Raw genomic sequence first — 27,160 nt, 5'->3', positions numbered from 1 at the left:
CTAGAACCAAAGTGATTGTATTTGATCTTGCTCTTAACTGTATTAATACTTGTACTGTGATTCTTGAAATGTATTTTTGTTTATGACTGTAAGTAGCCCTGGATAAGGGCGTCTGCTAAGAAACAAATAATAATAATATTTGGAGTAGTGGTTAGGGGGGCTCTAGACTCTTGACCGGAGGGTCGTGGGTTCAAATCCCAGGTGGAGACACTGCTGATGCTGTACCCTTGGGCAAGGTACTTTATCCAGATTGCTCCAGTAAAAAAAAAAAAAACTGTATAAATGGGTACTGTAAGTCGCTTTGACTAAAAGCATCAGCCAAAATAAATGTAAGTCAATACAAAACAAAATAAAAAATGAATGTCTTGTACTGTACTGGGGATCTGAGCTCCGCTGACTGTACTGGGGATCTGGGCTCCAACTACAGCACAGTCGAAAGAGCTGTATCTTTGTCTCCCCCTTGTGGAAAAAGCTGGTACGGCATCTAACCCAGCTCCTCAGTGGAGAGAGGGAATGTGAAATGGAGGGAGAAAGACGCAAACTCATAAAAGCGCACATGTCTATAGCAGGTAAGAGATTTTAAAGAAGGGAGGGACCAGTGATCATGTTAATACAGCTAATAAGGTGTAAGATAGTGGATTTTAAAGAGAGGGGTCAGTGATGATGTTAATTTAGACAATAGGAGGTGAGAGGATTGTTTTGCTCGGCGTCTCTGCATTTAGATTCCAGTTAGTACACTGTGGTCCCATTCTACCAGCCTCTCCCCACTGCAGCTGCACTGTACTACCATTGCCCCCTTAGTGACAACAGTGAGCTATTTAGACTGTGCTGTAGTTAATGGATCCCAGATCTACAGTACAGTGCAGTTAATGGATATCAGATACCTAGTACAGTACAGTTAATGTTGTAGCTTGCAGTATGTATGATTTGATGAGTATGATTTAGAGTAAAATGTGGGACCCAATAGAACATGAAGGAGTGGTGTTAGCTACACCCTTCACATATACAGTCACCTCCAAAATTATTGGCACCCTTGATAAAGATGAGCAAAAAAGACTCTATAAAATAAATAATACCAGTACTGAGCTATATTGTAATTTTCCAACATGTGGAATATATTTGACTTTATTAATGATTCAATGGAATCAACCAAAATTACACATTTCTCAAATTATAAATTTATTTCCAAAAAATGTGTCACAATTATTGGCACCCTTGTTTTCAGTACTTTGTGCACCCTCCCCTTGCAAGGATAATGACTTCTATGTTTAATGAGATTGAAGAACACATTGGGAGGGATCTTAGACCATTCCTCCATACGGAATCTTTCCAGATCCTTGATATCCTTCGGTCTGCACTTATGGACTGCCCTCTTCAATTGAAACCACAGGTTTTCAATGGGGTCAAGTCCAGAGACTCAGCTGGCCATTGCAAAATGTTGATTTTGTGGTCAATTAACCATTTCTGTGTGGATTTTGCTGTGTACTTGGGGTCATTGTCTTGCTGGAAGATCCACTTGCGGCCAAGTTTCAGCCTCCTGGCAGTGGCAACCAGGTTTTTGGCTAAAATGTCCTGGTACTGGGTAGGGTTCATGATGCCATTGACCTTAACAAGGGCCCCAGGACCAGTGGAAGCAAAACACCCCCATAACATCAAAGATCCACCACCATATTTTACAGTAGGTATGAGGTTCTTTTCCGCACACGCATCCTTCTTTCGACGCCAAACCCACCGCTGGTGTGCATGGCAAAAGAGCTCTATTTTCGTCTCATCTGACCATAGCACCTGGTTCCAATCGAAGTGCCAATGCCGTTTAGCAAACTCCAGGTGCTTACGTTTGTTGGTTGCTCTCAATAAAGGCTTTTTTCTGTCAACCCTTCCAAATAGCCTATTGGCATGAAGGTGGCGTCTAATTGTAGATTTGGAGACTTGGTGACCACAAGATGCAACCAAGTTCTGTAATTCTCCAACTGTGGCCCTTTGATTTCCCTTTGCCTCCCGAACCATCCGCCTCACTGTGTGTGGGGGTAAGATACACTTGTGTCCTCTACCAGGCAAGTTTACCACTGTTCCAGTGGTTTTGAACTTCTTAATTATTGCCCTAATAGTGGTAAGTGGTATATTTAGTTTTTTAGCTATTGTTTTGTACCCATTGCCTGACTTATGAAGGTCAGCAAAAATTTGTCTCTTTTCATTTGTGAGTTCTTTGCCTTTCCCCATGGTGATGGATGACAAATGGATTTCATATGTGTGTTACCTCATTTTTATACGCCAGTGAAACAGAAAGCCTTGGAAGGCCACAATACAGTTCCTTAAGACTGGGATGAACTTAAAGAAGTAGAATGTTAATGCATATTTAATTTTTTTAAAATTGTATGTATAGGAATATTTAGGGGTGCCAATAATTCTGACACCTATCTTTTTGAGAAAATGTTTTATTATTTATTTCTTAGCAGACGCCCTTATCCAGGGCGACTTACAATTGTTACAAGATATCACATTATACAGATATCACATTATTTTTACATACAATTACCTATTTATACAGTTGGATTTTTACTAGAGCAATCTAGGTAAAGTACCTTGCTCAAGGGTACAGCAGCAGTGTCCCCCACTGGGGATTGAACCCACAACCCTCCGGTCAAGAGTCCAGAGCCCTAACCACTACTCCACACTGCTGCCCTATTACTTGTTAATAAAAAAAACTTTTTTCTCTGAGCAATTGTATTAGAATAAAAGAATAGTTTTCCCATATATTTGAGCATAAAATATAGCTCATTACCTGTGTTGTTTATTTTATACAGCCTTTTTTGCTCATCTTTATCAAGGGTGCCAATAATTTTGGAGGTGACTGTATATATTACATGCAGAGTGAGACTTGCGTGGTGATTTCTCAGATGGCTTTTGAATAGTGTTACTGCTGCTGCGTGCCTCAGAGTTTTCTTTGTTCTGTTCTCTGACTAAATAAATACCACAGTATATCTGCCATTTTTTCTGTAATTCTAAGTGACAGAGATGAAAAAACAGATTGTTGGGTGATTTAAATGCTGTTTCAGTTGTATGTTGACATTTTTACCTACAGAAACACTGTTTAGATCATTGTTACTATTAAGGCGTAGTAATATTAATAGATCAGGTAAGTAAGTTGGTCTATGATGTCATAGCCGTGCGGTAAGACAATTATTACCACAGTCATGTGATTTTGTTCAGCCAATCACAGCACTTAATTTATCCAAGCCATTTTATAAGGGAAGCTATATTACAGTACAAGGGAAATGTATGAGATGGGATTTTCAAATACAGTGGTTAGTAATGTGAACATCCTGAAGTTAATACATCTGAAAGGTGTTTGAATGAACCCCCTTATTAGACAGACTGGCCAATACAATACAATACAATACAATACAGTACAATACAATACAATACAGTACAATACAATACAATACAATACAATAGCAACAGCAAACATGAGTGCTGCATAAATAGGAAACAAAGGCATATTTTATTTATTTATTTCAAAAAAACATCATTCCCATTTCATTTATGATGTTATGAAAACTAAGACTCATGCTCACCTGTGATTTACATTCTTCATTTTCCCCAGTCTTTTACATTATTGCAGAGTATCTGTAAGCTGTAAGGTTCAGCAAAGGTTATTGCTGATTAATTCAAAGATCATTAATTGACGTTAGAACTAGATTTAAACAAGAGTACTCAAGTAGAGTATTTTAAATAATTTTGTTCATAAAAGGATAGATTAAACAGTAGATTACATGCTGAATAATTCAGAGCTGCTTATTGACATTTCTTCTGTTTATGCAAAGCTGACAGCTTAGAAATGGATTTAACAAAGTGTACAAAGAGTATGATTTGAATTTTCATAAATACAAAAAGCAACTCTGTGATAGCGCTGACTGGGTGATACTTCTTGTATCTGGGACACCAGCCTCCTGCTGCTCCGAGGCTCTCTCCAAACAAAGGAATCAACTTCCCTATATACCAAGTGACTATTCTCCGATTAGCAATCAATTAACCAATTGAGTAATGGCCTCAGCGTGCTTCAGGTGTGACAGGTGATACTCTACATTCTCTCTTGAAAGGGTTTTGCAGCCGTCAGCATTTGAGCAAACGCCTCCAACAGCAGAGTTCCTTTTATTTGGTTAATTTTCTCCCCCTCGAAGTAGTTTGAAACCACAAGGACATTGCACATTGAAATTCTCATCTCCTTTGCTAACATTTCAATCTGAAAGAGAAATGAATAAAGTATTAGTTTAGAAAGAACAGCACATTTCAATGCCTGCTGCATGTGTCGTGTGAAACATGTTGTACTTGATGTCCTCCAGAAATACTCCACTGCGATTTTCATTTTGATTTTACAGCTTTTCTTTCTCTATATTTCTTTGTTTTATTGCCACACAAACAACCGTTGTTGTATTAAAAATAAACACTTGAACATTTGGGTTGACCTTGACCCATCCAAAAAGGATGGCTGTTTTCTGGACGTTTGGATTTTACTGCATTTCACCAAAATCAGTTGATGTTTATAAGAAATGATTTTAACTTCATACAGTTATTCTTTCCTGTATCTAGTGTTTACTTGAAAAGAAAATCACCCATTTATCAGTTCAGGTCTAGTGCTACTTGGACTCTTGGAAACTAAATCTTCTTGAAGAGCCCTGGATTTTATTAGCGTATGTTACAATCCATGTTGATATTGTTTTGACTCACCTTTTGTTTTATATCTCTTCTCCTGTACAGACTTTTCAAATCCTCAGTCTTCTCAAAAAGTTCATCAACGAATGTAACAAGCAGCTGGCATGGTACTCCTGAAAAGTGATACATTAGAAGTGTTGTGTTATATAGAGTATAGTGTGATAGTGGATAGAAAAAAAGATCATGTTTCAGGTCAATCATCTCATTTAACAGACTTGATTAACACTAATCATCAACAACCTAATGTTCCTTTACCCCTGTAGGAGGGGTTACCCAAGAAAAATGCTAATCAGGATCACTGAAAACAGACCTATTTTTTTTTTTTTTTTAATTTAGTACTGTGACAGGCTGGCTGCAGGGAGGAACTCAGACCAGAGAGAGAGAAACACACAGACAGACGGTGGTGATGAGTAGCTGAGTGCAAATGGTAGCACTCAGTGTTTATTAACAAAATAAAAGGTTTAAACAGAACGCAAAAACAGGACACGGCACTTTACGCCAAAATAAAACAGACAAACAAAACGCACTAACACTTAACAAACGGTGCACGGACAAACACACACGGTGAGTTTAAACACTTATTTACGTTATGTTATTTTACTTTCTTTCTCCTCCTCTCTCCCGTTCTCCACTCACCGAACACACAACCCCGAGTGAATGAAAATGTGTCTATATATACTGTTGTGCTGGGATTCAATTACTAATTAATTATTCACTTGAATCCCAGCACGTGAATTCATTAGATGCAACCCCATGCTCACATATTACATTTAACCAGCACGTGAAGTGATTTGTGCCCTCCTCGTGCCTAAATACAAATCTACATTTTTAAATACACGTGAAACACAGACCCGTTTATATCCCGTGTACCAATCTCTATACACCAACATTAACACACGCACGCAACATACAACATATAACACACAAATGCACACAGGGGCGGGGCACATTGCCACATATACCCCCCCTTGTGCGCAGCACACATGGCCTCAACGGCCACCTCCCCCCTTAAAAACCCAGCAGTCCAGAACAAAGTCTCGGGCTGGGAAGGGAGGCTTCAGTGGGCCCATGGCTGGCAATGCTGTCAGCACCCCTGCCGGTAGTGGCACGGCTGACAGCATGCTGGTCCACTCCTGCAGCGAAACTGCTGCTGGGGAAAGTGGTCTCCTGACCTCTCCCCCTGTCTTTGTAGCCGGTAGCTCCCTTTGGTGGGGCTCCAACCACAGTACTTCCGGCAGCGAAGAAGCTGCAGTGGGAGCAGGTCTCCGGACCTCCCCCACGATCTCCGGCAGCGAAACTGCTGCAGTGGGAGCAGGTCTCCGGACCTCCCCCACGATCTCCGGCAGCAAAACTGCTGCAGTGGGAGCAGGTCTCCTGACCTCCCCCACCTTCTTCGTGGCCGGCAGCTCCCCTTGGTGGGGTTCCGGCCACAGTACTTCCTGCTGCGATGCGGAGCAACAGGCAGCCCCAGGCGATGCGGAGCGGCTGGCAACCCCAGGCAATGCGGAGCGGCTGGCAACCCCAGGCGATGCGGAGCGGCTGGCAGCCCCAGGCGATGCGGAGTGGCTGGCAGCCCCAGGCGATGCGGAGTGGCTGGCAGCCCCAGGCGATGCGGAGCGACAGGCAGCCCCAGGCGATGCGGCGCGACAGGCAGCCCCAGACGATGTGATGCGACAGGCAGCCCCAGGCGATGCCAGACAGGCATCCTTGGGCGAAGCGTGGCAAGCATCCTTGGGCAAAGCGAGGCAGGCATCCTTGGGCGAAGCGAGGCAGGCAGTCAGGACAAGCTGGGGTGCGGGTGTTGGCCCTCTTCTCGGCCTCTGCGGCCGGGCGGTTCTTCCCCATGCTTCCCTCAGCAGCCTATGCAAGGGCTGCTGAGGACCGCCAGCATCTAGTCCTGGTCCTTCTGGTGAAGGGAGAGGCAGCTTCTGCTCCTCTCCCCCTGATGGTGATGGAGGCAGAGGCAGCTCCCGCTCCTCTCCTCGTGATGGTGGGGAAAGTGAGACCAGCAGGCATTCATCCTCTGCTGGTGGAAAGGGACCCAGCAGGTATTCACCCTCTGCTGGTGGACGGGAAACCAGCAGGCATTCACCCTCTGCTGGTGGACAGGGACCCAGCAGGCATTCACCCTCTGCTGGTGGACATGGCGGAGGCAGAGGCAGCTCCTGCTGCTCTGCTCCTGCCGGTGGAGGTGGCGGAGGCAGAGGCAGCTCCTGCTGCTCTGCTCCTGCCGGTGGAGGTGGGAGCAGCGTGTAGTCTCCTGGCAACGAAGGTGGGAGCAGCGTGTAGTCTCCTGGCGATGGAGGTGGGAGCAGCATGTAGTCTCCCCCTTTTGCAGGGGACTGGTGCTGCTCTGCCTCTCTTGCAGGGGACTGGTGCGGCTCTGCCTCTCTTGCAGGAGACTGCTGCGGCGCTGCCTCTCTTGCAGGGGACTGGTGCGGCTCTGCCTCGGAAGGGGAAACCAGCAGGCATTCTTCCTCTGCTGGTGGAGACGGGTACAGCAGGCATTTTCCCTCTGCTGGTGGAGATGGGGACAGCAGGCATTCTCCCTCTGCTGGTGGACATGGGGACAGCAGGCATTCTTCCTCTGCTGGTGGAGGTGGAACCAGCAGGCATTCTTCCTCTGCTGGCAGCTTTGGTCCTAGGGCTGTAGAAGCCCCAACTTCCCTCTCTTTGGGCTGTGGACGCACCGACTCCTCCCTTTTGGGCTGTGGACGCACCGACTCCCCCCTCTTGGGCTGTGGACGTTCGGGCTCCCCCCACTCAGGCGTAGGACGTTCGGGCTCCTCCCACTCAGGCGTAGGACGTTCGGGCTCCTCCCCCATCTCTAGGAAGGTGCAGCTGGCCATGAATCCGCCTGCTGGAGACCCGGCTACCTGGGCTGCTGTTCCACTTATAGCTGCCTCCAGGTAGCTGAGGACCAACTCCACACCTTCCTCCCAGGTGCTTAGGGTGTGTTCCCTCTCATAGGTCTCCCATCGCTCCCTGTCCATCAACCACAGGATCCGGATGGCTACTGGCATAGACTGGGCCTCCAGCCCAGCATTTTCCAGGATCCAGTCCTGTAGCTTGATGTAGTCATCTGCCATTGCACCACCACTTTTTTTTTTTTTTTTTTTTGGTTGGTGGGTTTTTTTTTTTATTCCTGTAGTACTCTCTCTGGCCTGAGTCTGGAGGTGCTGTCGTCCCGTTTCTGACACCACGTGTGACAGGCTGGCTGCAGGGAGGAACTCAGACCAGAGAGAGAGAAACACACAGACAGATGGTGGTGATGAGTAGCTGAGTGCAAATGGTAGCACTCAGCGTTTATTAACTAAATAAAAGGTTTAAACAGAACGCAAAAACAGGACACGGCACTTTACGCCAAAATAAAACAGACAAACAAAACGCACTAACACTTAACAAACGGTGCACGGACAGACAAACACACACGGTGAGTTTAAACACTTATTTACGTTATGTTATTTTACTTTCTTTCTCCTCCTCTCTCCCGTTCTCCACTCACCGAACACACAACCCTGAGTGAATGAAAATGTGTCTATATATACTGTTGTGCTGGGATTCAATTACTAATTAATTATTCACTTGAATCCCAGCACGTGAATTCATTAGATGCAACCCCGTGCTCACATATTACATTTAACCAGCACGTGAAGTGATTTGTGCCCTCCTTGTGCCTAAATACAAATCTACATTTTTAAATACACGTGAAACACAGACCCGTTTATATCCCGTGTACCAATCTCTATACACCAACATTAACACACGCACGCAACATACAACATATAACACACAAATGCACACAGGGGCGGGGCACATTGCCACAAGTGCCCAATTATTTTACCCCTAATTTGGAATCTTCAACTATCATCGTTTCTCCTCACCGAACAGCGATCTCCACACAGCACAGCAGATCTGAAGGTTCAGTGGGTATCCTCCTATCCCACAACCAAGCCAACTTCCTTTTCACACCCAGCAAACCGAGAGCGGATATCAGTGAGGTACCAACCTCTGGAGGACAAAGGCCAGCCCTGCAGATCTCTGCCCAGGCTTACCAGCTGTCTGGCCTGTAGAGTTCACTGTGGCTTGATGAGGACAGACAGTCCCTGCTGGTTTATCCCTCCCTAACCCGCTGGGAGCGTCAGATCCAATGCAACGCCCCCTTGGAGTCCCCAGCGCAGACCGGCTAACTGCGCACAGGCAGGATTTGAACCTGCTCTGTAGGACTCATTCTGCACACCGCGCGGTACTGCTTTTGCCAGATGAGCCACTCGTGGATTCTCCACCAGACCTATTTAAGCAGTAATGTTCAACGCAGCAGTCATTACCAGCTAGATAATCTACCACAGTGAGCTGAAGGAAGGAGCACTTAACCAAACACAAGGTAAGTTATCTTCAGGTAATGACCACTGCAGAAGATATATTAAAACAATTTTTGGGGAAATGAGAAACTGTGGTGTTCTTTAAGGTGTGGTTTAAGGGTTTTACAGTACTTTGGTCTGGGTCTGTTTAAAGCGAGTTTTAAGACCCTGTTAGTCTTTACAGGGTGTCTAACTGTGATAACACTTTACATGAAGTGTCTCTAATTACTGTGTATTTATGTAGTAGATACTTAGTAGCAATGCATGTGTACTTACATGTATGTATAATATAATCCTAACCTTATCTCATCCTATCACCAACCCTAATCATAACTACACCTTACCCTAACACAACTAACCTTAACCCTTTTCTGATACAATTGTGCACTTGTATCAAGTACATTGTAGTTATGGACACTGTAATTGTGTGAGTACACAGGCGTTTATTAGGTAACTACAATGTAAATAAACAAGAGTCACACTTAGAGATGGATTTGCTAAGTGGCATGTACAAATTCTAATTGGCATACAAATTGGGCATGAGCACAGTATTTATTCTATTCTCAACAGGTGAAGATGTTTACCTGGTGGCAGCTGCAGGGATATATAATATATATGAGAGAGAGAAAGCAAGAGAAGGAGGAAAAGAAACAAAACAAAATAAAAAACAAAAAAATTGTATATCGAGCACATAAAGTATATATATATATATATATACACACACACACACACGCACACACACACACACACACAGGAATTGGCACACACAATGCTAATGATATATTACCAGTCACTGTGAGCATTCCAATGAATTGTTCATAAAACTGAATCAAGGCCAGATTTTCAGCGTTGTGAATTGATATAACCAACACAACACAGTGGATTTTGTCTCCTTCCATTGAGCTTTTTGTTTTCAGAATATCGTCAAACTAAAAAATAAAAACAAAAATAAGTTTTAGAAAACAGTTACCATTTCTCAAAAGATACTTAAAATATTACCAAGAAAAGTCAATTTTAAAAGAGATTATTACAATTTTCTTTTTAATGCCTCCAGTTAGTCATCTATATGCATTGAGAAGCAGAGCAGCTATTCAGAGACTGAGGTCTATTAAAATGACCTGCTGGATATCCAATGAATTTGATGACGATGATTAATAATACATTTTATGTTTGTGATTTATGATTTTTACTGAGAGGGAATGTTTTAACTGACTTATTAAGTATGGTTAATTGCTGTGGTTTTAACTCACACAGTTTTAGTACAATTGAAATAAGCTGTGTTTTCTTTCAGTGTAATAATGGGGAGAATTCCCCACTCCCCCTAAAAAAAAACACGATGCAAAGATGTGTGTGTGTGTGTGTAAAGATCAAGCCTGACATGATACACCTGACATTAAAAAAATAAAAAAGCTAAGGCTGTTTGAAAGTTGTATCTACTTCTGACATGAATTTGAATTTTAAAGGAGCTGAAAGCATTAGTTGTAAATGCATGGTGTTTTTGTATTCACTTGCATTGCATCATACTGTGTGAAAATAGTATTCAATGATGTTACAGCTGCTGAGCCACTCAAAGGAGCCAATGCGCTTTCAAAATGCTTTCTACAAGTCTTTTACACATCACTGCATTAACATTACTTACATACCTTTGTGTCTTCAGCCACTTCACCATCTATGATCTTCTTTAATATTATTGTGGCATTTACTGTTTTCTCCAATTCAAATCCTGCTGTATCAAAGATTTTGATCTTCTCAGTGAATTTGTGGCATCTTAGCTGCAAAGAAATGATACAGTGATCATATTTATTATGCGTATGCATTGATATTATGTGCAACCTGCTATAGGTATAGGTACATTAACACACAAGCCCAGAAAACCCAAATTAACAAAGTGATACAAAACTTGCTCGACTGCACCACCCCCAGGTTAAATATAGAGCAGAAGGAACTCAATCTGGTCTTTTAGCAAGAAGTACTTAACCACATTCCGACAACTGCAAACACTTTTCAATGAAATAAAAAGTAGTGAGACATGAATTACAAAAGTGCAATTTTTTTTTACAAGTAACAAAAGAATGCATTTAGCATAAACTGTTTTTTTTTGTTTGTTTTCTTTAAAAATCAAACACATATATGGTGGATTATGAGTTACAAATTTAAAAAAAAACAACTGTTATGAGGCTCGCTTCAGAACCATAGACAAAAATGAGTTAGGGACACGTCAGGCACAGATCTCCTATCACCAAAGCAGGGGCGGATCCAGACTGTCATGAAGGGGGGATACCTGATACAAAACATACCGTTAAAGTAAATAATATATTGACATTTTTAATGAAAGAGGAGGGTCCGGACCCCCAGGACCCCCCCCCCCCCCCCCCCCATGCAAAGGTGCCTAAATGAAGAAAGAAACACACCGTGCAGCAATCAAACAAAACAGAAAAAACAAACGTTAATACAAGCTAGAAAAATCAGTGATCCAAAGAATCTAAAACGTGACAAATCAAAGTGAATAAATCATGCAAACCATACGTAACAAATACCAAAAATAAATGAACAAAAATAAACAAAGCAACACCCTTCACTACAGATCCCCACACCTGCAAGAGAAGGGAAACATGTGCTGGAAACTGGACTGGAAACACCTCGGTTTATTCTATGCAGCAATACAGACAAACACTCAGTTTAGCGAGACTTCACTATTTATCGGGTGTTCTCGATTTACAGACCTAAACACAAGCAAGAGCACACAATAGAATTATATATCACACACATTTTTGAAAAATATACAAAACAAAAATATAACCCTAGAAAACAGTGGCTGGCACTAATCCTTATTTCCTGGAGGCTTTAGGTCCGGTATCACCACACGTCTTGTCCTGACAACGCAAACCCTCACCTCAGACCTGTCAACTCTCTCTTATTTACCGGGAGTCAGTCCAAGACAGCTCCCAGGACAGACTTTTTCCCGTATTTTACACATAATTTGAAAAGGAATTTTCTTTGATAACAGTTCAAGTTCTAAAATCATGGTGACCGCAGTGCAATACCGGAATATATTTTTCAGGATTTGGGACCCAGGGGATCCCAGTGGCATGCATGCATTCAGGGTGTGAGGTGAGCACGGTGCTGGAGCTAGTCGTGTTAGTACACGTTACCACTTACAATGGCTTTCTGTGCGACAAGTGCAACTGCTCCGGTTAAAAATCACAAGTATTAACACTAGAACCGCCATAGTTTCTGACTACCTAGAACCGCTGCGCACGTCAATTTGATGTTTACATTTTTAAACAGCTTTGATATGAAAATTAAAGAGAAACTATAGGATAAAACTCAAAAGACTTATTCATGAACATCATATCTAACATTTGCAGAGCAGAAACACCGTATTTAAACATAAAAGGCCCGCTAAATCCTAAAACATCCAATATATCACTCTCCAAAGCTAAAATATAATTCCTATACCTTATAGCAATGTATCAATATAAATGAGATATAAATTCAAACTTGTTCTTACCTTCCACTGTATTAAATGAGTCGGTGTGATTTTCTTGAGTATTAAAAAGTTGCCTGGACATATTGTAAGCCTAGTGCACAAAGAAAACCACTTACAGGAGTTTAAAACATCTCTGTACTCCTTAAACATCTCCCCTGAGTTTAAGAGTGTGCTCAGAGCAATAATAGAGCTCTGTGAAGTTGCCCCCCCTACAAACAGCACAAACTTTGAGTCATATCATTCGTTTGAAACAAATGTTTGTGCCACTATAGTTTTTAAGATATTAACAATTATTTTTTTGGGCAGTGACGTCACTCAGCCCCCCTGCAATACCAGAATTGAACCAAACTTTCCTCATTCGTTTGTGCCGGTTTGTGCTGTTGAAACAAACGTTTTTGCTATTATTGTTTCTGAGTTATTAATAATATGCTTTTCGGGCTGATGTCACTCAGCCACTGCCACACAATGTGCTGCAAGAAGCGCAGCACCTGCACATTCTGAAGTGAACGCCAGTAAGCCTGGCCAGGCATTCTAGTTCACTGTCAATGCATCTTTTTCAGCTCCATATATTCTTTTTGTTGTTGCCTAGTTTTTTTTAACTCCTTTGCCATGAGGTATAATTCATGTTTTACTACCCTATTATATTATGGTTTATACAGTAATTTTCTGGCTATGCTATGCATGGTTGTATTTGGCCCCGCCTGCTATCCGTAGTTGGGGGTGGAGATTCCTTTGTTTTGGGAGCATGTTACTGGTAAGGTATAAAAGCACAAGAAAGCCAGGTATGGGGACTCCCTGTTCCTTCTATGGGTGACAAACATAGTTGGTTTCCAAAACCTTATAAAAGTGTTAGCCTGTGTTTTGCGTGCAGCTATTTTTTTTTTTACTTTTTTTCCCCTATGTTTTCAGTATGTGTTGAGACTAAGAATAGCGCTGCAAACATGCAGTTATACTAACACACAGCTCTTGTTTCACGTGCCGTTCTAACAACCTCTCGGTTTGATTTGCTACTTTGTATCACTGTTCAATTGCTATGGACCAAGAATAAGTTTCAACCTTATGAGATTTCCGGTGTGATATGAACTGGAGGAGCTACACAGCAGATTCACTGTGACCGGGTGAGATCAATCCTTTTTTATTTCTGCTGGATATTGGATATTACAAATATATATTTTTGAATGGCCATTCTGTTTTTGTTTGAAGAGTGGTTTTCTTTTTGTTGTTTTATTGGATATCTTTTTGTTATTTTTTGGGAACTGTATTGGACTTTTTTTTTTTTTTTGTACTTTTTGCTATAAGACCGGGACTAAAACATTGATGTGCAACTATTTCTGTATACATGTAATGTGCAGCCGTGCAGTATTTTGAATACGCAGTCTAATTATTTAGAGGCATATCTTTAGTTTGCTTCTGTTTCCTTTCCTCTTAAATCTATTCAGCAATGTCCTGTACTAATGGTTTGCAATTAACGGTCCTTCTAAATGGTATTATGTATGTAGCTATTAAAACACATGATATATAAATTTCTTTTCTACCAGCTGCAATGATTGGTTTATTTAACATTGAAATGGTGGTTTGTGCTTGAAAGTTTTCTGATACTGTCCTACTATACTGATTTCTCCATGTACACACATTTCATTACTGCTATATTTGCTAATAGTAGTATCTAATAAACAGATCCTGTTGAAGTTTACTCTCTTGGTTCCTGTGAAATCCTTGTTTTATGCTGTACTGATTTACTTGCTGGGGTCGCAGTATTTGATGTTTTATCCTCGTGTCAGTATACTCCTATGACCTAGGTGTTTAGTTATTTTACACTATGTAAGTCTGTTACAGATTGGTAAGTGAGTCTAAATGCTAGTTTGCTAATGACTTCAGCTGCTGTTTGTAGTAATACATTTTCTAAACTGTTTGAGCTGTGGTAGATTGAAATCTATTTTGATAGCGTGTAAACTGGACCAGCTCTAGACCTGCAGGACAGTATAAATTGGCAAACAGTGTCTTAGAACGCCAGCCGTTCTAAGCGCCAGCCAGTCTAAGGGCCACACGTCCAAGGGCAGTCTGAGCTGTGACAGTCTAAGGGCCACATGTCCAAGGGCAGTCTGAGCTGTGACAGTCTAAGGGCCACACGTCCAAGGGCAGTCTGAGCTGTGGCAGTCCGAGCAAGGACCTTTTCCCAATCTCTCCCAATGGCGACTACAGGCCTCATTCCTACTCTGACACCTAACGTCTGGATCCCCTGGACAAAGCGTGCTCACTCTTTCTCCTCTCCTAGAATAAACACTGGTAAGTACCTGCTCCAGATACCGCTACTAACTCCTTCTCCCCTACACTGCCTGCTTTTTCAATTGTCATCCTCTGACTAACAAATCTCTGCTTCTTACTGAACTTGTAACTGATGCTAATCCTGATCTTCTCTGTCTAACTGAAACCCGGCACTCTATAAACGATGTGCACTTACTACATCTAGCCACCCCAAATGGCTATTCTCTCTTTGACAAGCCTCGTCTCACTGGCCAAGGCAGGGGCTGTTATTGCTAAATCTGTGCTCGCTTTCTCAGTTGAGCAATTTGAGCATCTCGTAATCAAGCTCTCCTCTCCCATGTCCGTCACTTATCTACCGTCCACCAAAGAATTACGGCTTTTATTGCTGAGTTTTCGGTATTCTTCTCCCTCGTCTGCACTTCTACTGACAAAATCCAACTCCTAGGTGACTTCAACATTCATGTCGACTAGCCTTCTTCACCTCTAGTGACTGACTTCATCAAGCTCCTGGACTGTCTTGGGCTATCTCAATCTGTCAACGTCCGCACTGACATCCGTGGATACACCCTGGATCTGCTCATCACGAGAGGACTTAACCTCTCCAATCTCTCCATCTCAGATATCTCACGCTGACTATTTCTTAATCAGTTTTAATATTAATCTTAAAGCACCTAAATCCTCTAAAACCCGCAGAATGTGTCTCTTCATACCCTCTAACTGGTACTCTCCCGTCCTTGGTTGACAATGTGGTGACCCTCTACAACGCCCCCTTACTCAGATCATTGAAACCATTGCCCCGCTTACAATAAGAACGGTGAGGAAAAATCGCACCTGCCCATGGAAATAAATAAATAATAATACACCCTTGAACTTCGAGTGCTTAAGTCTGCCTGCCGCAAGCTTGAGCGCAAGTGGAGGTCATCTGGATTAACGGTTCACAGAGAGATCTGGACTGACCATCTTGGTAGCTACTGGTGTGCACTCCCTGCTGCCAGGGTGAAGTACTTCTCTGAAATCATAACTATGGGACACAGTAAACCCAATATTCTCTTTAAGACCATTGACCAAATCCTACATCCAGCCACCGACAGATCCATCTCCCATTCATCTTCCTCTCTTACCTGTCATGATTTTGCCTCCTTCTTTCAGAAACAAAATTGACAACATCTATTCTACGCTCTCTTGCCACAAACACAGTTTTGTACTTGACCACCTTGACTTGCCTCCGGTTACCCCTCCTGCTCTCTCCTCCTTCTATCCTCTCTCCATTACTGATGTTTCCGGCCAAATGTTGAAATCAACTACTGCCACATGCCCCTTGGACCCCTGGTAGACTGATCTTGTCTGTCTCTGTGTTTCTGATCTTGCTCCTTCCATTATGCACACTCTCAACCTGTCCCTGGATTCAGACTCAGTTCCTGCTGCCCTCAAGCTTGCCCGAGTAACACCAGTACTCAAACCCTCCCTTGACCCGGCTGTCTTATTTAATTTCCGTCCAATCCTCCTTTTCCCTCCAAAATTCTCGAAAGAGCTGTAGCCAGCCAGCTGATGAAACATCTCATGGATAACAATCTGCTTGAATCTCTGCAGTCTGTCTTCCTGCCGCATCAAGTACTGAAACTGCTGCTTTTGATACTATAGATCATAGCATTCTTCTTGACCGCCTTCAGAAGTATGCTGGTATCTCTGGAACCTGTCTCTCCTGGATGTCATCTTACCTATCTGGACGCATGCAGTTTTCTATGCTGGATGCAGTGGTGATGCAAACCCAGTCATTTGTCTGGCTCTCGGCTTGCATTCAAGACATCGATGCCGGAATGTCTGCCAGTTTTCTTCAGCTCATCAACAGATTGCAGTTAGTTCAGAATGCCACCGCCAGGATCCTTACCAGATGTAAAAAACGTGAACACATTACCCCCCGTCTTGCACAACTGCACTGGCTACCTGTAGGGTTCAGGATTATTTTCAAAATTCTCCTGCTCACATACAATGCCCTTAATCACACAGGTCCAGAGTATCTCTTCAACCTGCTGACCCGCTATGTCCCTGCCCACAAGCTGAGGTCCTCCGACTCTGGCCTGTTTTTTTTATCCACAAGCAAAAGGGCACCACACCATGAAAACACACTTTTAGCTTATTTTACTATATATATATATATATAAGAACATAAGGAAGTTTACAAACGAGAGGAGGCCATTCAGCCCATCTTGCTCGTTTGGTTATTAGTAGCTTATTGATCCTAGAATCTCATCAAGCAGCTTCTTGAAGGATCCCAGGGTGTCAGCTTCAACAACATTACTGGGGAGTTGGTTCCAGACCCTCACAATTCTCTGTGTAAAAAAGTGCCTCCTATTTTCTGTTCTGAATGCCCCTTTGTCTAATCTCCATTTGTGACCCCTGGTCCTTGTTTCTTTTTTCATGTCAAAAAAGTCCCCTGGGTCGACATTGTCTATACCTTTTAGGATTTTGAATGTTTGAATCAGATCACTGCGTAGTCTTCTTTGTTCAAGACTGAATAGATTCAATTCTTTTAGCCTGTCTGCATACGACATGCCTTTTAAACCCGGGATAATTCTGGTTGCTCTTCTTTGCACTCTTTCTAGAACAGCAATATCCTTTTTGTAATGAGGTGACCAGAACTGAACACAATACTCTAGGTGAGGTCTTACTAATGCATTGTAAAGTTTTAACATTACTTCCCTTGATTTAAATTCAACACTTTTCACAATATATCCGAGCATCTTGTTGGCCTTTTTTATAGCTTCCCCACATTGTCTAGATGAAGACATTTCTGAGTCAACATAAACTCCTAGGTCTTTTTCATAGTTCCCTTCTTCAATTTCAGTATCTCCCATATGATATTTATAATGCACATTTTTATTGCCTGTGTGCAGTACCTTACACTTTTCTCTATTAAATGTCATTTGTCATGTGTCTGCCCAGTTCTGAATACTGTCTAGATCATTTTGAATGACCTTTGCTGCTGCAACAGTGTTTGCCACTCCTCCTATTTTTGTGTCGTCTGCAAATTTAACAAGTTTGCTTACTATACCAGAATCGAAATCGTTAATGTATATTAGGAATAGCATATATATATATATATATATATATTACACACATACAGTGCCGTGAAAAAGTATTTGCCCCCTGTCTGATTTTCTGCATTTTTGCACATTTATTTGGTCAGATTTTTTGTGGGTTGTAGTAGTATATAGAGGGAGTCTGAGAGAAAATAATGACACCAAAATCTGGTGCTTCTTTTATTTGTTTGGTGTGCAAGGTAATCAAACATGCAATCTTCAGGTGTGAAAGTTATTGCCCCCCTAGTTAACTCAACCCAATTAAAGGGATAATTAGGGTCAGCTGTTTGAGTACTTTGGTTAACAACCAGGCTTGCCCAATATAAATCTGACTCTGATGGTAACTTTGGCCCTTACCATCAGAGTGAAGTTGTCAGCACACAGGTTCTAGAGGCACATCATGCCACGAACAAAAGAAATTCCTGAAGACCTCTGGGGAGATGTTGATGCCCATCAGTCTGGAAACGGTTACAAAGCCATTTTTAAGGCTCGGGCTCCACCGAACCACAGTCAGAGCCACATTGTCCAAATGGAGAAAGTTTGGGATAGTAGTGAATCTTCCCAGGAGTGGCGGTCCTGCCAAAATCTCTCCAAGAACAAGGCGTAAAATCGTCCAGGAAGTCACAAAGAACCCTAGAACAACATCCAGGGATCTGAAGGCCTCTCTCACCTCGGCTAAGGTCAGTGTTCATGTCTCCACCATCAGAAAGACACTGGGCAAAAATGGGATTCATGGCAGAGTAGCAAGGCGGAAACCATTGCTCACTAAGAAGAACATGAATGCTCGTCTCAAGTTTGCCAAAAAGCACCTGGATGATCCTCGAGTTCTGGAACAATGTTCTATGGACAGATGAGTCAAAAGTGGAACTTTTTGGCCGACATGGGCCCCGTTATGTCTGGCGAAAACCAAACACTGCATTCCACAGTAAGAACCTCATACCAACGGTCAAGCATGGATGGTGATAGTGTCATGGTTTGGGGATGCTTTGCTGCATATGGACCTGGACATCTTGCCATCATTGAAGGAACCATGAATTCTGCTCTGTATCTGAGAATTCTACAGGAGAATGTCAGGCCATCCGTCCGTGAGCTGAAGCTGAAGCACAGCTGGTTCATGCAGCAAGACAATGATCCGGAACACACAAGCAAGTCTACATCAGAATGGTTGAAGAACAAGTAATTTAAAGTTTTGGAATCACCTAGTCAAAGTCCAGACCTAAACCCCATTGAGATGTTGTGGCAGGACCTGAAACTAACAGTTCATGCTCGAAAACCCACAAATGTCACTGAGTTGAAGCAGTTCTGCATGGAGGAGTGGGCCAAAATTCCTCCACGGCGCTGTGAGAGACTAATCAATAACTACAGGAAGCGTTTGGTTGCAGTTATTGCTGCTAAAGGTGGCGTAACCAGTTACTGAGTCTAACGGGGCGATTTACTTTTTCACACGGGGGCATTGGGTGTTGCATAACTTTATTTTACTTTATTACACAAAGTTGTTGTGTTATTTGTTCACTCAGGGTCCCTTTTATCAAATATTAGGTTTTGGTTGAAGATCTGATAACATTCAGTGTCAAAAATATGCAAAAATGCAGAAAATCAGACGGGGCAAATACTTTTTCACGACACTGTGTGTAATTATATATATATATATATATATATATATATATATATATATATATATACACATACAGTACCAGTCAAAAGTTTGAGTACACCTGCTTGAAACCAGGTTTTTCATGATTATCTATGCTTTTAACTGTATAAACTTGTCTATAAACACTTAATATTTCATTATATGATACGTGTACTTATTTAAGCTGATAATCATAAGTGAATTGCATTCAAAAATTTTATTTTTAAATGAAAATGTAAATCTTGTCAATTTCAATGAAATGGTCACCCAAAGCAAGGGGATTTCAGTCTGAAGCCCAAGTCAGTTAAAAGTCTGAAATGTGTATAACACGGTGTTAGAACACTGGCCTAAGTATAAAAGTGTCTTTGTTAGATGTTCTCCGAGTTAACTAGCATGTTACCCAATTAACCTTTTGTCACCAATTATTGTTAACAGGTGAGGGTCCATGATTACTATAAATATAGGTAGCATAGGCACAAGTTTGTCATTCCTGAATGTAAGGGAGCAGAAAATGGCAAAATACGCTCAGTTAAGCAAAGAAAAAAGTCTGTAATTACTTTAAGATATGAAGGTCAATCTTTAAGACAAATCGCAAGAACTTTGCAAGTGTCTGTAACTGCTGTGGCCAAGACCATCAAACGATTTGAAGAAACTGACACTCATGAGGACCGAACAAGGTCAGGCAGGCCAAGGGTGACCTCAGAATCAGAGAACAAGTTCATTCGAGTCATATGTCTGTGAAACCGGCGATTAACTGCCCCTGAAATACAAGCTCAGCTAAATGCTACTAGAAGTACAGATGTTTCAACATCAACTGTTCAGAGGAGATTGCGTGAAGCTGGCCTAACTGGAAGAATTGCTGCAAAGAAACCATTGTTAAGAGTGCAGAATAAGAGGAAGAGACTTGCCTGGGCCAAAAAACACAGAAACTGGACGTTTGAGGAGTGGAAGTCGGTCTTATGGACCGATGAGTCAAAATTTGAAATATTGGGGTCCAACCGCCGAGTATTTGTAAGACGCAGAGAGGGTGAGCGCATGAGTTCTGCATGTGTGGTTCCCACTGTCAAGCATGGAGGAGGCAGTGTCGTGGTCTGGGATTGCTTTGCTGGTGACAGAGTTGGCGATCTTTACCAAGTCCACGGCAAGCTCAACCAGCATGGCTATCATAGCATACTTCAGAGGCATGCCATTCTATCAGGATTACGGCTAGATGGGCAGTCCTTCATTCTTCAGCAAGATAATGACCCGAAACACACCTCAAAGTTGTGCAAGAACTATCTGGCGAAGAAGGAAAGTGAAGGACAACTCAATCTAATGACCTGGCCTGCCCAGTCTCCAGACCTCAATCCCACAGAACTTGTATGGGACGAATTGGACAGAAGAGTCAAAGCAAAGCTACTTCTGGGAGTTGCTGCAGAAGAGCTGGGAAGACATGTCGGGTGATTTCCTGTTGAAACTTGTTAACCGAATGCCTCGTGTTTGTGAGGCCTGTTAAGGCAAAGGGTGGCTATATTGAGGAATCCAAGATTTAGAGACAATTTTCAGTTTTCTTGAACATTGCTTTGATACTCCTTATGTTTTGTTTTGTATATTGTAACACGTGTTTTCATTTTCAAGTATTTACAGAAACATATACAACGTAAAACATTGTCAATTATGAAAAAAACCTAGTTTCCAGCAAGTGTACTCAAACTTTTGACTGGTACTGTATATGTGTGTGTGTATATATATATATATATATAAAGACAGTGTAGTCTGGGGAGAACACAGGACTACACCTCCCAGAAGACAGGCTGAAAAGCCCTAATTTAATTGTTTTATTAGTTAATTACCACCTGCACCTGGCTGTTATTGTAAATTAGAGCCAGGTGCAGGGTATAAAAAGAGAGCAGCCAGTCCCTTCAGGGCTGCTGCTGTGTGGAGGGGCCCGGTTGACTGTAAAATACAAAAGGTACTGTGTGAAACCTTTTAGTTGTGTTTGTGTAAACAGCTTAGCTGTCTTGCTTCGTTAGAGTGAATGTTTAGTTAGTGCTCCGAAAGGAGCTAGGTGTTTGTTTTGTTTTATTTATTTTGTATAATTAAAAGTGCGAGTCAGAGCTTAAAATTCAAATTCTGTGTGTTGGGTCATGATTTGGAAGGGAAAAGAACCCGAGAGAGTCTGTGTGGCGAGTCTCTGGGTCACAAAAAAAAATAAAAAAAATAAATAAAAATAATATATATATATATTTTAGCTCAAAGAGCCAGCTGCCCAACGTTTCGATATGTTGTACATATCTTTCTCAAGGGAGCCTGTGTTTGAATCAAAACATTGGAGGTATTTATAGGTTTTTGACGGCATGACAACTACTTGTTATTGTTTACATTCAAATCCATGATTTATTCTTACATGATGTAATGGTGTTCTATATATTGTGACATCATTTTTACTTCTATCTTTGAATTTGTATTAATTCTAATTAACACTACTTTATATAAACTTATATTTTTATTATATCATGCAATGCTGGCTCTGAGGATCAGTCTAGATTTGGCCTCCCCAGCGCATCAGCATGCACAACTTTTGAATGAATTTTGTTTATTTATTTAAATGTTATATATTTATTGAAGTTAATTAGTTCATTCTTTTCTGTTGAGTCCTGCTGGCATAATCATGTTCAGTCTATTTATCCATTTACTTTCTTTTATTCTTCTATATGTCGCATTGTCTAATTTGAGCTGTTCTAATACTACAAACTTTACATCATTTATGTCATGTCCCTGACTGGTGAAGTGCTGTACTATTGGTTCATTCATTTTTTTATTTCTAATTAATGAAAGGTGGTTCTGAATTATTTTATATAAAGTAGTTCCAGTCTCTCCAACATATTTGATTTCATCACATTTTTCACAGGCTATTCCATAAACAACATTGCTATTTTTACAGTAGATATTAGTTTTTAGTGGATATGTGGTGTTCTTATGTTTAATTATATTTTTACTTTTGTCTATGTATTTACACACTTTACATCTACTAGTGCACGTGTTCGTAGAACCTATTTTGTCAATTATTCTTTTATGTTTACTGTGAACTAAAATATCACCTAAATTAACTTCTCTTTTGAATGCTACAACTGGGGCCTTAAGAAATACTTTTTTTAATTTTTCTGAATTATGTAGAATCCGCAAGTGTTTCCAAACTATTTTAGAAATATTGGGCAAAAGTTTAGAGTAAGTCATTATTAATGGGACTCTTTTGACCTTTTTATCTCTATTTTTATAATCTAGTAGATCATCTCTTTTTAGTTTATCCACTTTTCTTAACTCCGTCTCTATAATTCTTTCTTTGTATCCTCTTTTTTTAAGATTTGTTTTTAATACATTTCTTTGTTTTACATAGTAACTTTCTTTTGAGCATATTCTTCGTATTCTTATTCCTAGACCCTTTGGGATTGCCCTTTTAGTGTGTATCGGATGTGCAGAGGACATGTGTAAATACTGGTGCATGTCAGTAGGTTTACAGAAGAGGTCAGTCTCAATTGAACCTTCAAGTTTTACTATGGTATCTAAAAATTCTATTTCTTTCCTTGTCCATCGAAGGTCCACCTTAATATTACTGTGTATTTCATTTGCCATTTTATGAAACTGGAAAAGAGATTCTTCTCCATGTGTCCAAACCCCAAAAATATCATCTACAAACCGAATGTATTCTAAAGGTTCTCTTTCTGATTTTCTAAGTAATTGTTCTTCCCATTTCCCCATGTATGTACTGGCAAAATGCATTCCTAATTTGGATCCTATTGCTGTACCATCGTTTTGTTTGTAATTCTTATCAACAAATGTAAAATAACTGTTTTCTAAAACTATGTTGATCATGTTCAGTACCTCTGCTGTAGGTATTGATTTATCTAGTCTATTATCTAGTGCTTTTTGACAAGCTTCTAAAGTTTCTTTACGAGGGACACTTGGGTACAAGGATTTTACATCCATGCAAAATAAAATGGTATTCTCTGGAAGGTTGTGTTTTATTGATTCAAGTCTTTTTAAAAATTGTGTTGTATCCTTAACATAGCTTGGTAATTTCTCAACGTGCGACCTAAGTTGTTTTTCTGCTATTTCAGCTATTATGTGTGTTGGATTATCAATTGTACTGACTAACATTCGCATAGGGTGATTTTCTTTGTGCATTTTAGGATTTCCTCTTGCTAGGCCTGTTCTTGCATTATGTGGCTGCATGTATTTTTTTAATTCTTTTGATATAATGCCTTTATTGTATAGTCTCTCCGCAATTTCCTTAACCTCTTTTACTGATTTATTGATCTTATTGCTTTTAACTTCTTCATATGTATCTGTATTATTTAATTCACATTCTACAGATTTCATATAGTCATCTGTGTTCATTATCACTATTCCTGAGCCTTTATCTGCTGGTCTTATCATTATATCATCATCATTTAACAACTCAGTCATAGCTTGTTCATCAATATTGGTTAAATTAAGTTTACATCTTTTCTTTAGTCCTACTATTATTTCTTGTTTAACTACTTCAATATACATATCTAACCATTTATCTCTTCCATCCGGAGGAGTCCATGTGCTTGTGCTATTAACCTTAATCCCATGCTCATAATTACCCTCTGAATCCGAGATATTTTCATTGAAAAAATATTCTGCTAATCTCATGCGTCTCTCCCACTCCTTTAATTCAGTGGCCAGTTTATCTTTATCGATGTATCTTTTAGTCGGTATAAACTTAAGTCCTTTACTCAGTACCGCTTTTTGGGATGTGGTTAAAGTTTTACTTGATAAATTGAATACTATGTCTTCTGTTTTATCTTTTGTGTATTTGGTACCATGTCTATTTTTGGGTCTCCTATCTTTCTGTTTTGAATTCTCTGTTCTATTCATGTTTAACTCTCTATTTTGCATTTTATTATTTACTTTAACCTGGTTTATTTTTACTGTTTTAGATTTATTTTGATTATCTTTCTTAATTATGCCACAGTATTTAGATTTTCTTCCGGTTTCATTGTCTTTAAATACAATAACTGAGAAATGGTTATTGTTGTATAAAAGATTAATTGGATCGTTCTTATTTTTAATATATTCTATTGTGCCTTCGTATTTAAAACAGTCCTTATTCTTTAAGTCTATGTATACGTGTATGGGCCTATTTAGGAGGTCTACAGCTGCCATAACTTCTGCCTCTGTAGCCCAAGAATCTATACTCCCATCACTTAATTTCATTTTTTCAATATGGGTCACTGAGTCGATGTACATTTCATATTGTTTTATATTTTATATATATGCTGTCAATTAATCGCAGTTAATTTATGCGATTTAACTAAAAAACCTAAATGCGTTAATTTTAACGCTTGTTAATCGCAGTCCTGTTTTGATCCTCTTAACTTCCTGTACTTCATTGTCTGCTGCTGCACTGTTGAGTGGACCAAAAGTGTGTAGCTGCAGAATGAAGGCTCCCACAGCATAGCTCTCGCAGGGAGCTCACACAGGGTAGTGCTGCGTGCGCAACTGGGAGCCTTCGTTCTGCAGCAATACCCCTCTCGAGTGGACTCGAGATCACAATGACTAAAATTAAAGGTGAAATAAAGAGAGACGTACCATCAATTTCCATTTGTTCTGTTATTTCTCGACATGTGCCGTACTTTTTATTGTCTTAATAACCACGGACACGGGCATCATAAAGCAATTATATTTTTTGACTTTAATAATTCTCTTGTTTTTTTTGTTTGTTTTAATTTCTGTGGTAATCTCTGCGTGAGCGAGACACTGACAATCTGACAGCCACTACCTTTGACCTTATTTCTGATTGGTCCATTGCGACGCGAACAGAGTGTAGCAAAATACAAATGAAACAAATGTATTTCTATATTTGCTCGCTTCATTCACGCCACTCTCTTTGCTTGCGTTGTGCATTACCTCATTTAAATCGATAGTTTTAATTTTTGATTCGCAAGCTCATGTCCGGTGTGCATAGCTCTTAACATGCAAACCCATGCCCATTGACGAGTTTGATTTGGCTTACACTCCGACTTAAGAATGTGTTTGTTAACATTTATGTATTTAGCTAAATCTGGACTTTTTTTTTGTTATCTATGAAAAAATATGCGATTACATTAAATCCAGGAAAAAAATGACTGTTAAAACATTTTTTTTTTTTTACTTGTTGCCACTGTTCACTGCAGTTTTCAGTGACACACTCACCACTTCAAACATAATTTCTCCGGTTCTACAAGTGTACACAGTTGTGATTCGTGTGAGGTTGTGAGTGTGTTAAGATGGCAAGAACCAAGCAAACAGCTTGTAAGTCCACCGGAGGAAAAGCGCTCAGGTAGCAGCTAGCAACTAAAGCTGCCCAAAAGAGCACTCCTGCTACTGGCGATGTGAAGAAACCTCATCGATACAGGCCCAGTACTGTGGCTCTGAGAGAGATCCGTCGCTATCAGAAATCTACTGAGCTGCTGATCTGCAAGCTGCCTTTCCAGTGTCTTGTTAGGGAAATCACCCAGGATTTCAAGACTGATCTGCGCTTCCAGAGTTCAGTGTTACGGTGCTGCAGGAGGCAAGCGAGGCTTACTTGGTCGGTCTCCCCAAGGATAACAACCTGTGTTCTATTCACGCCAAGAGGGTTACCATCATGCCCAGACATCCAGCTGGCCCGCCGATTCCATAGAGAACACGCTTAAACCTGGTTAAACAAACTACAAGGAAGCTGTGTGGTCCCGTGGTTAAAGAAAAGGGCTTGTAACCAAGAGGTCCCCGGTTCAAACTCCATCTCAGCCACTGACTCATTGTGTGACCCTGAGCAAGTCACTTAACCTCCTTGTGCTCAGTCTTTCGGGTGAGACGTAGTTGTAAGTGACTCTGCAGCTGATGCATAGTTCACACACCCTAGTCTCTGTAAGCCGCCTTGGATAAAGGCGTCTGCTAAATAAAAACAAATAAAAACAAAGTGATCATCAACGGTTCATTTGAAAGGCAAGAACTTGGCTGTCATTTACATATTTATATAAAATGTTTTATCCTTTTAAAAAATATGTATTTACAGAACTGCCCTTTAGTCATACTCGCGCCCCTGTGTGACTCTCCACGCCCCCCAGTTTGCGCACCACTGTCCTAAGTGACCAGTTAATGAGGTGACAAGCCACACAGTGGAATTGAGTAAACTCTCTGTGCTGTGAATACCTGCAGTGTTTCATTCTAAACTGTTTCGTAAATAGTCGGAGTGTGGGAAGAAGTGTTTTGTGTTTTGACCGTCATTAAGAAATGTTGGGACCGACAGTTTTGAGTATAGAGTCTACTGCCTTTTAGCCATTACTATTAAGATGTATCAAACGACTATAAAACTTGGGAACCTTAACATAAAATATTTTCTAAGCAAGTGTCTAACTATTTTCCATTGGGTCATTCAAGGAAGATAATTGTCAAACTTTTTAATGTCATTCCACTTCATCTCGAGGCATTAATATATATTAGAGGTCGGCACAGGTAAAATAATTTGGGATCGGGTACCCGCCAAATGCCCGTGTACCCGGATCTTAAGATATATCTTAACATATATTAAGTGCATGACACATATTTAAACACTATATAGTACACATACATTTAGTCCCTTCAGATC

At 40.8% G+C, this 27,160-nt stretch overlaps 1 protein-coding gene across 1 annotated transcript in view; it reads right to left on the bottom strand.

Annotated features, from left to right (window-relative positions):
- Positions 1-3,496: 3,496 nt before the first annotated feature.
- The window catches only part of LOC131706646 (interferon-induced protein 44-like), a 51,290-nt gene continuing 27,626 nt past the window's right edge, over positions 3,497-27,160 (bottom strand). Inside the window, exons 6-9 of the mRNA XM_059008146.1 lie at positions 10,718-10,846; positions 9,862-10,003; positions 4,729-4,826; positions 3,497-4,243 (exon numbers count right to left, since the gene is read on the bottom strand). Of these exons, the coding sequence (XP_058864129.1) occupies positions 4,082-4,243; positions 4,729-4,826; positions 9,862-10,003; positions 10,718-10,846 (531 nt within the window). The 3' untranslated portion in view covers positions 3,497-4,081. The remainder of the gene's footprint in view (positions 4,244-4,728; positions 4,827-9,861; positions 10,004-10,717; positions 10,847-27,160) is intronic.

Source organism: Acipenser ruthenus, chromosome 36, assembly GCF_902713425.1.
Source record: "Acipenser ruthenus chromosome 36, fAciRut3.2 maternal haplotype, whole genome shotgun sequence".
Taxonomy (NCBI): Eukaryota; Metazoa; Chordata; class Actinopteri; order Acipenseriformes; family Acipenseridae; genus Acipenser; species Acipenser ruthenus.
The sequence above is the reverse complement of the archived record's forward strand: the minus strand, read 5'-3'. Positions and strand labels throughout refer to the sequence as shown.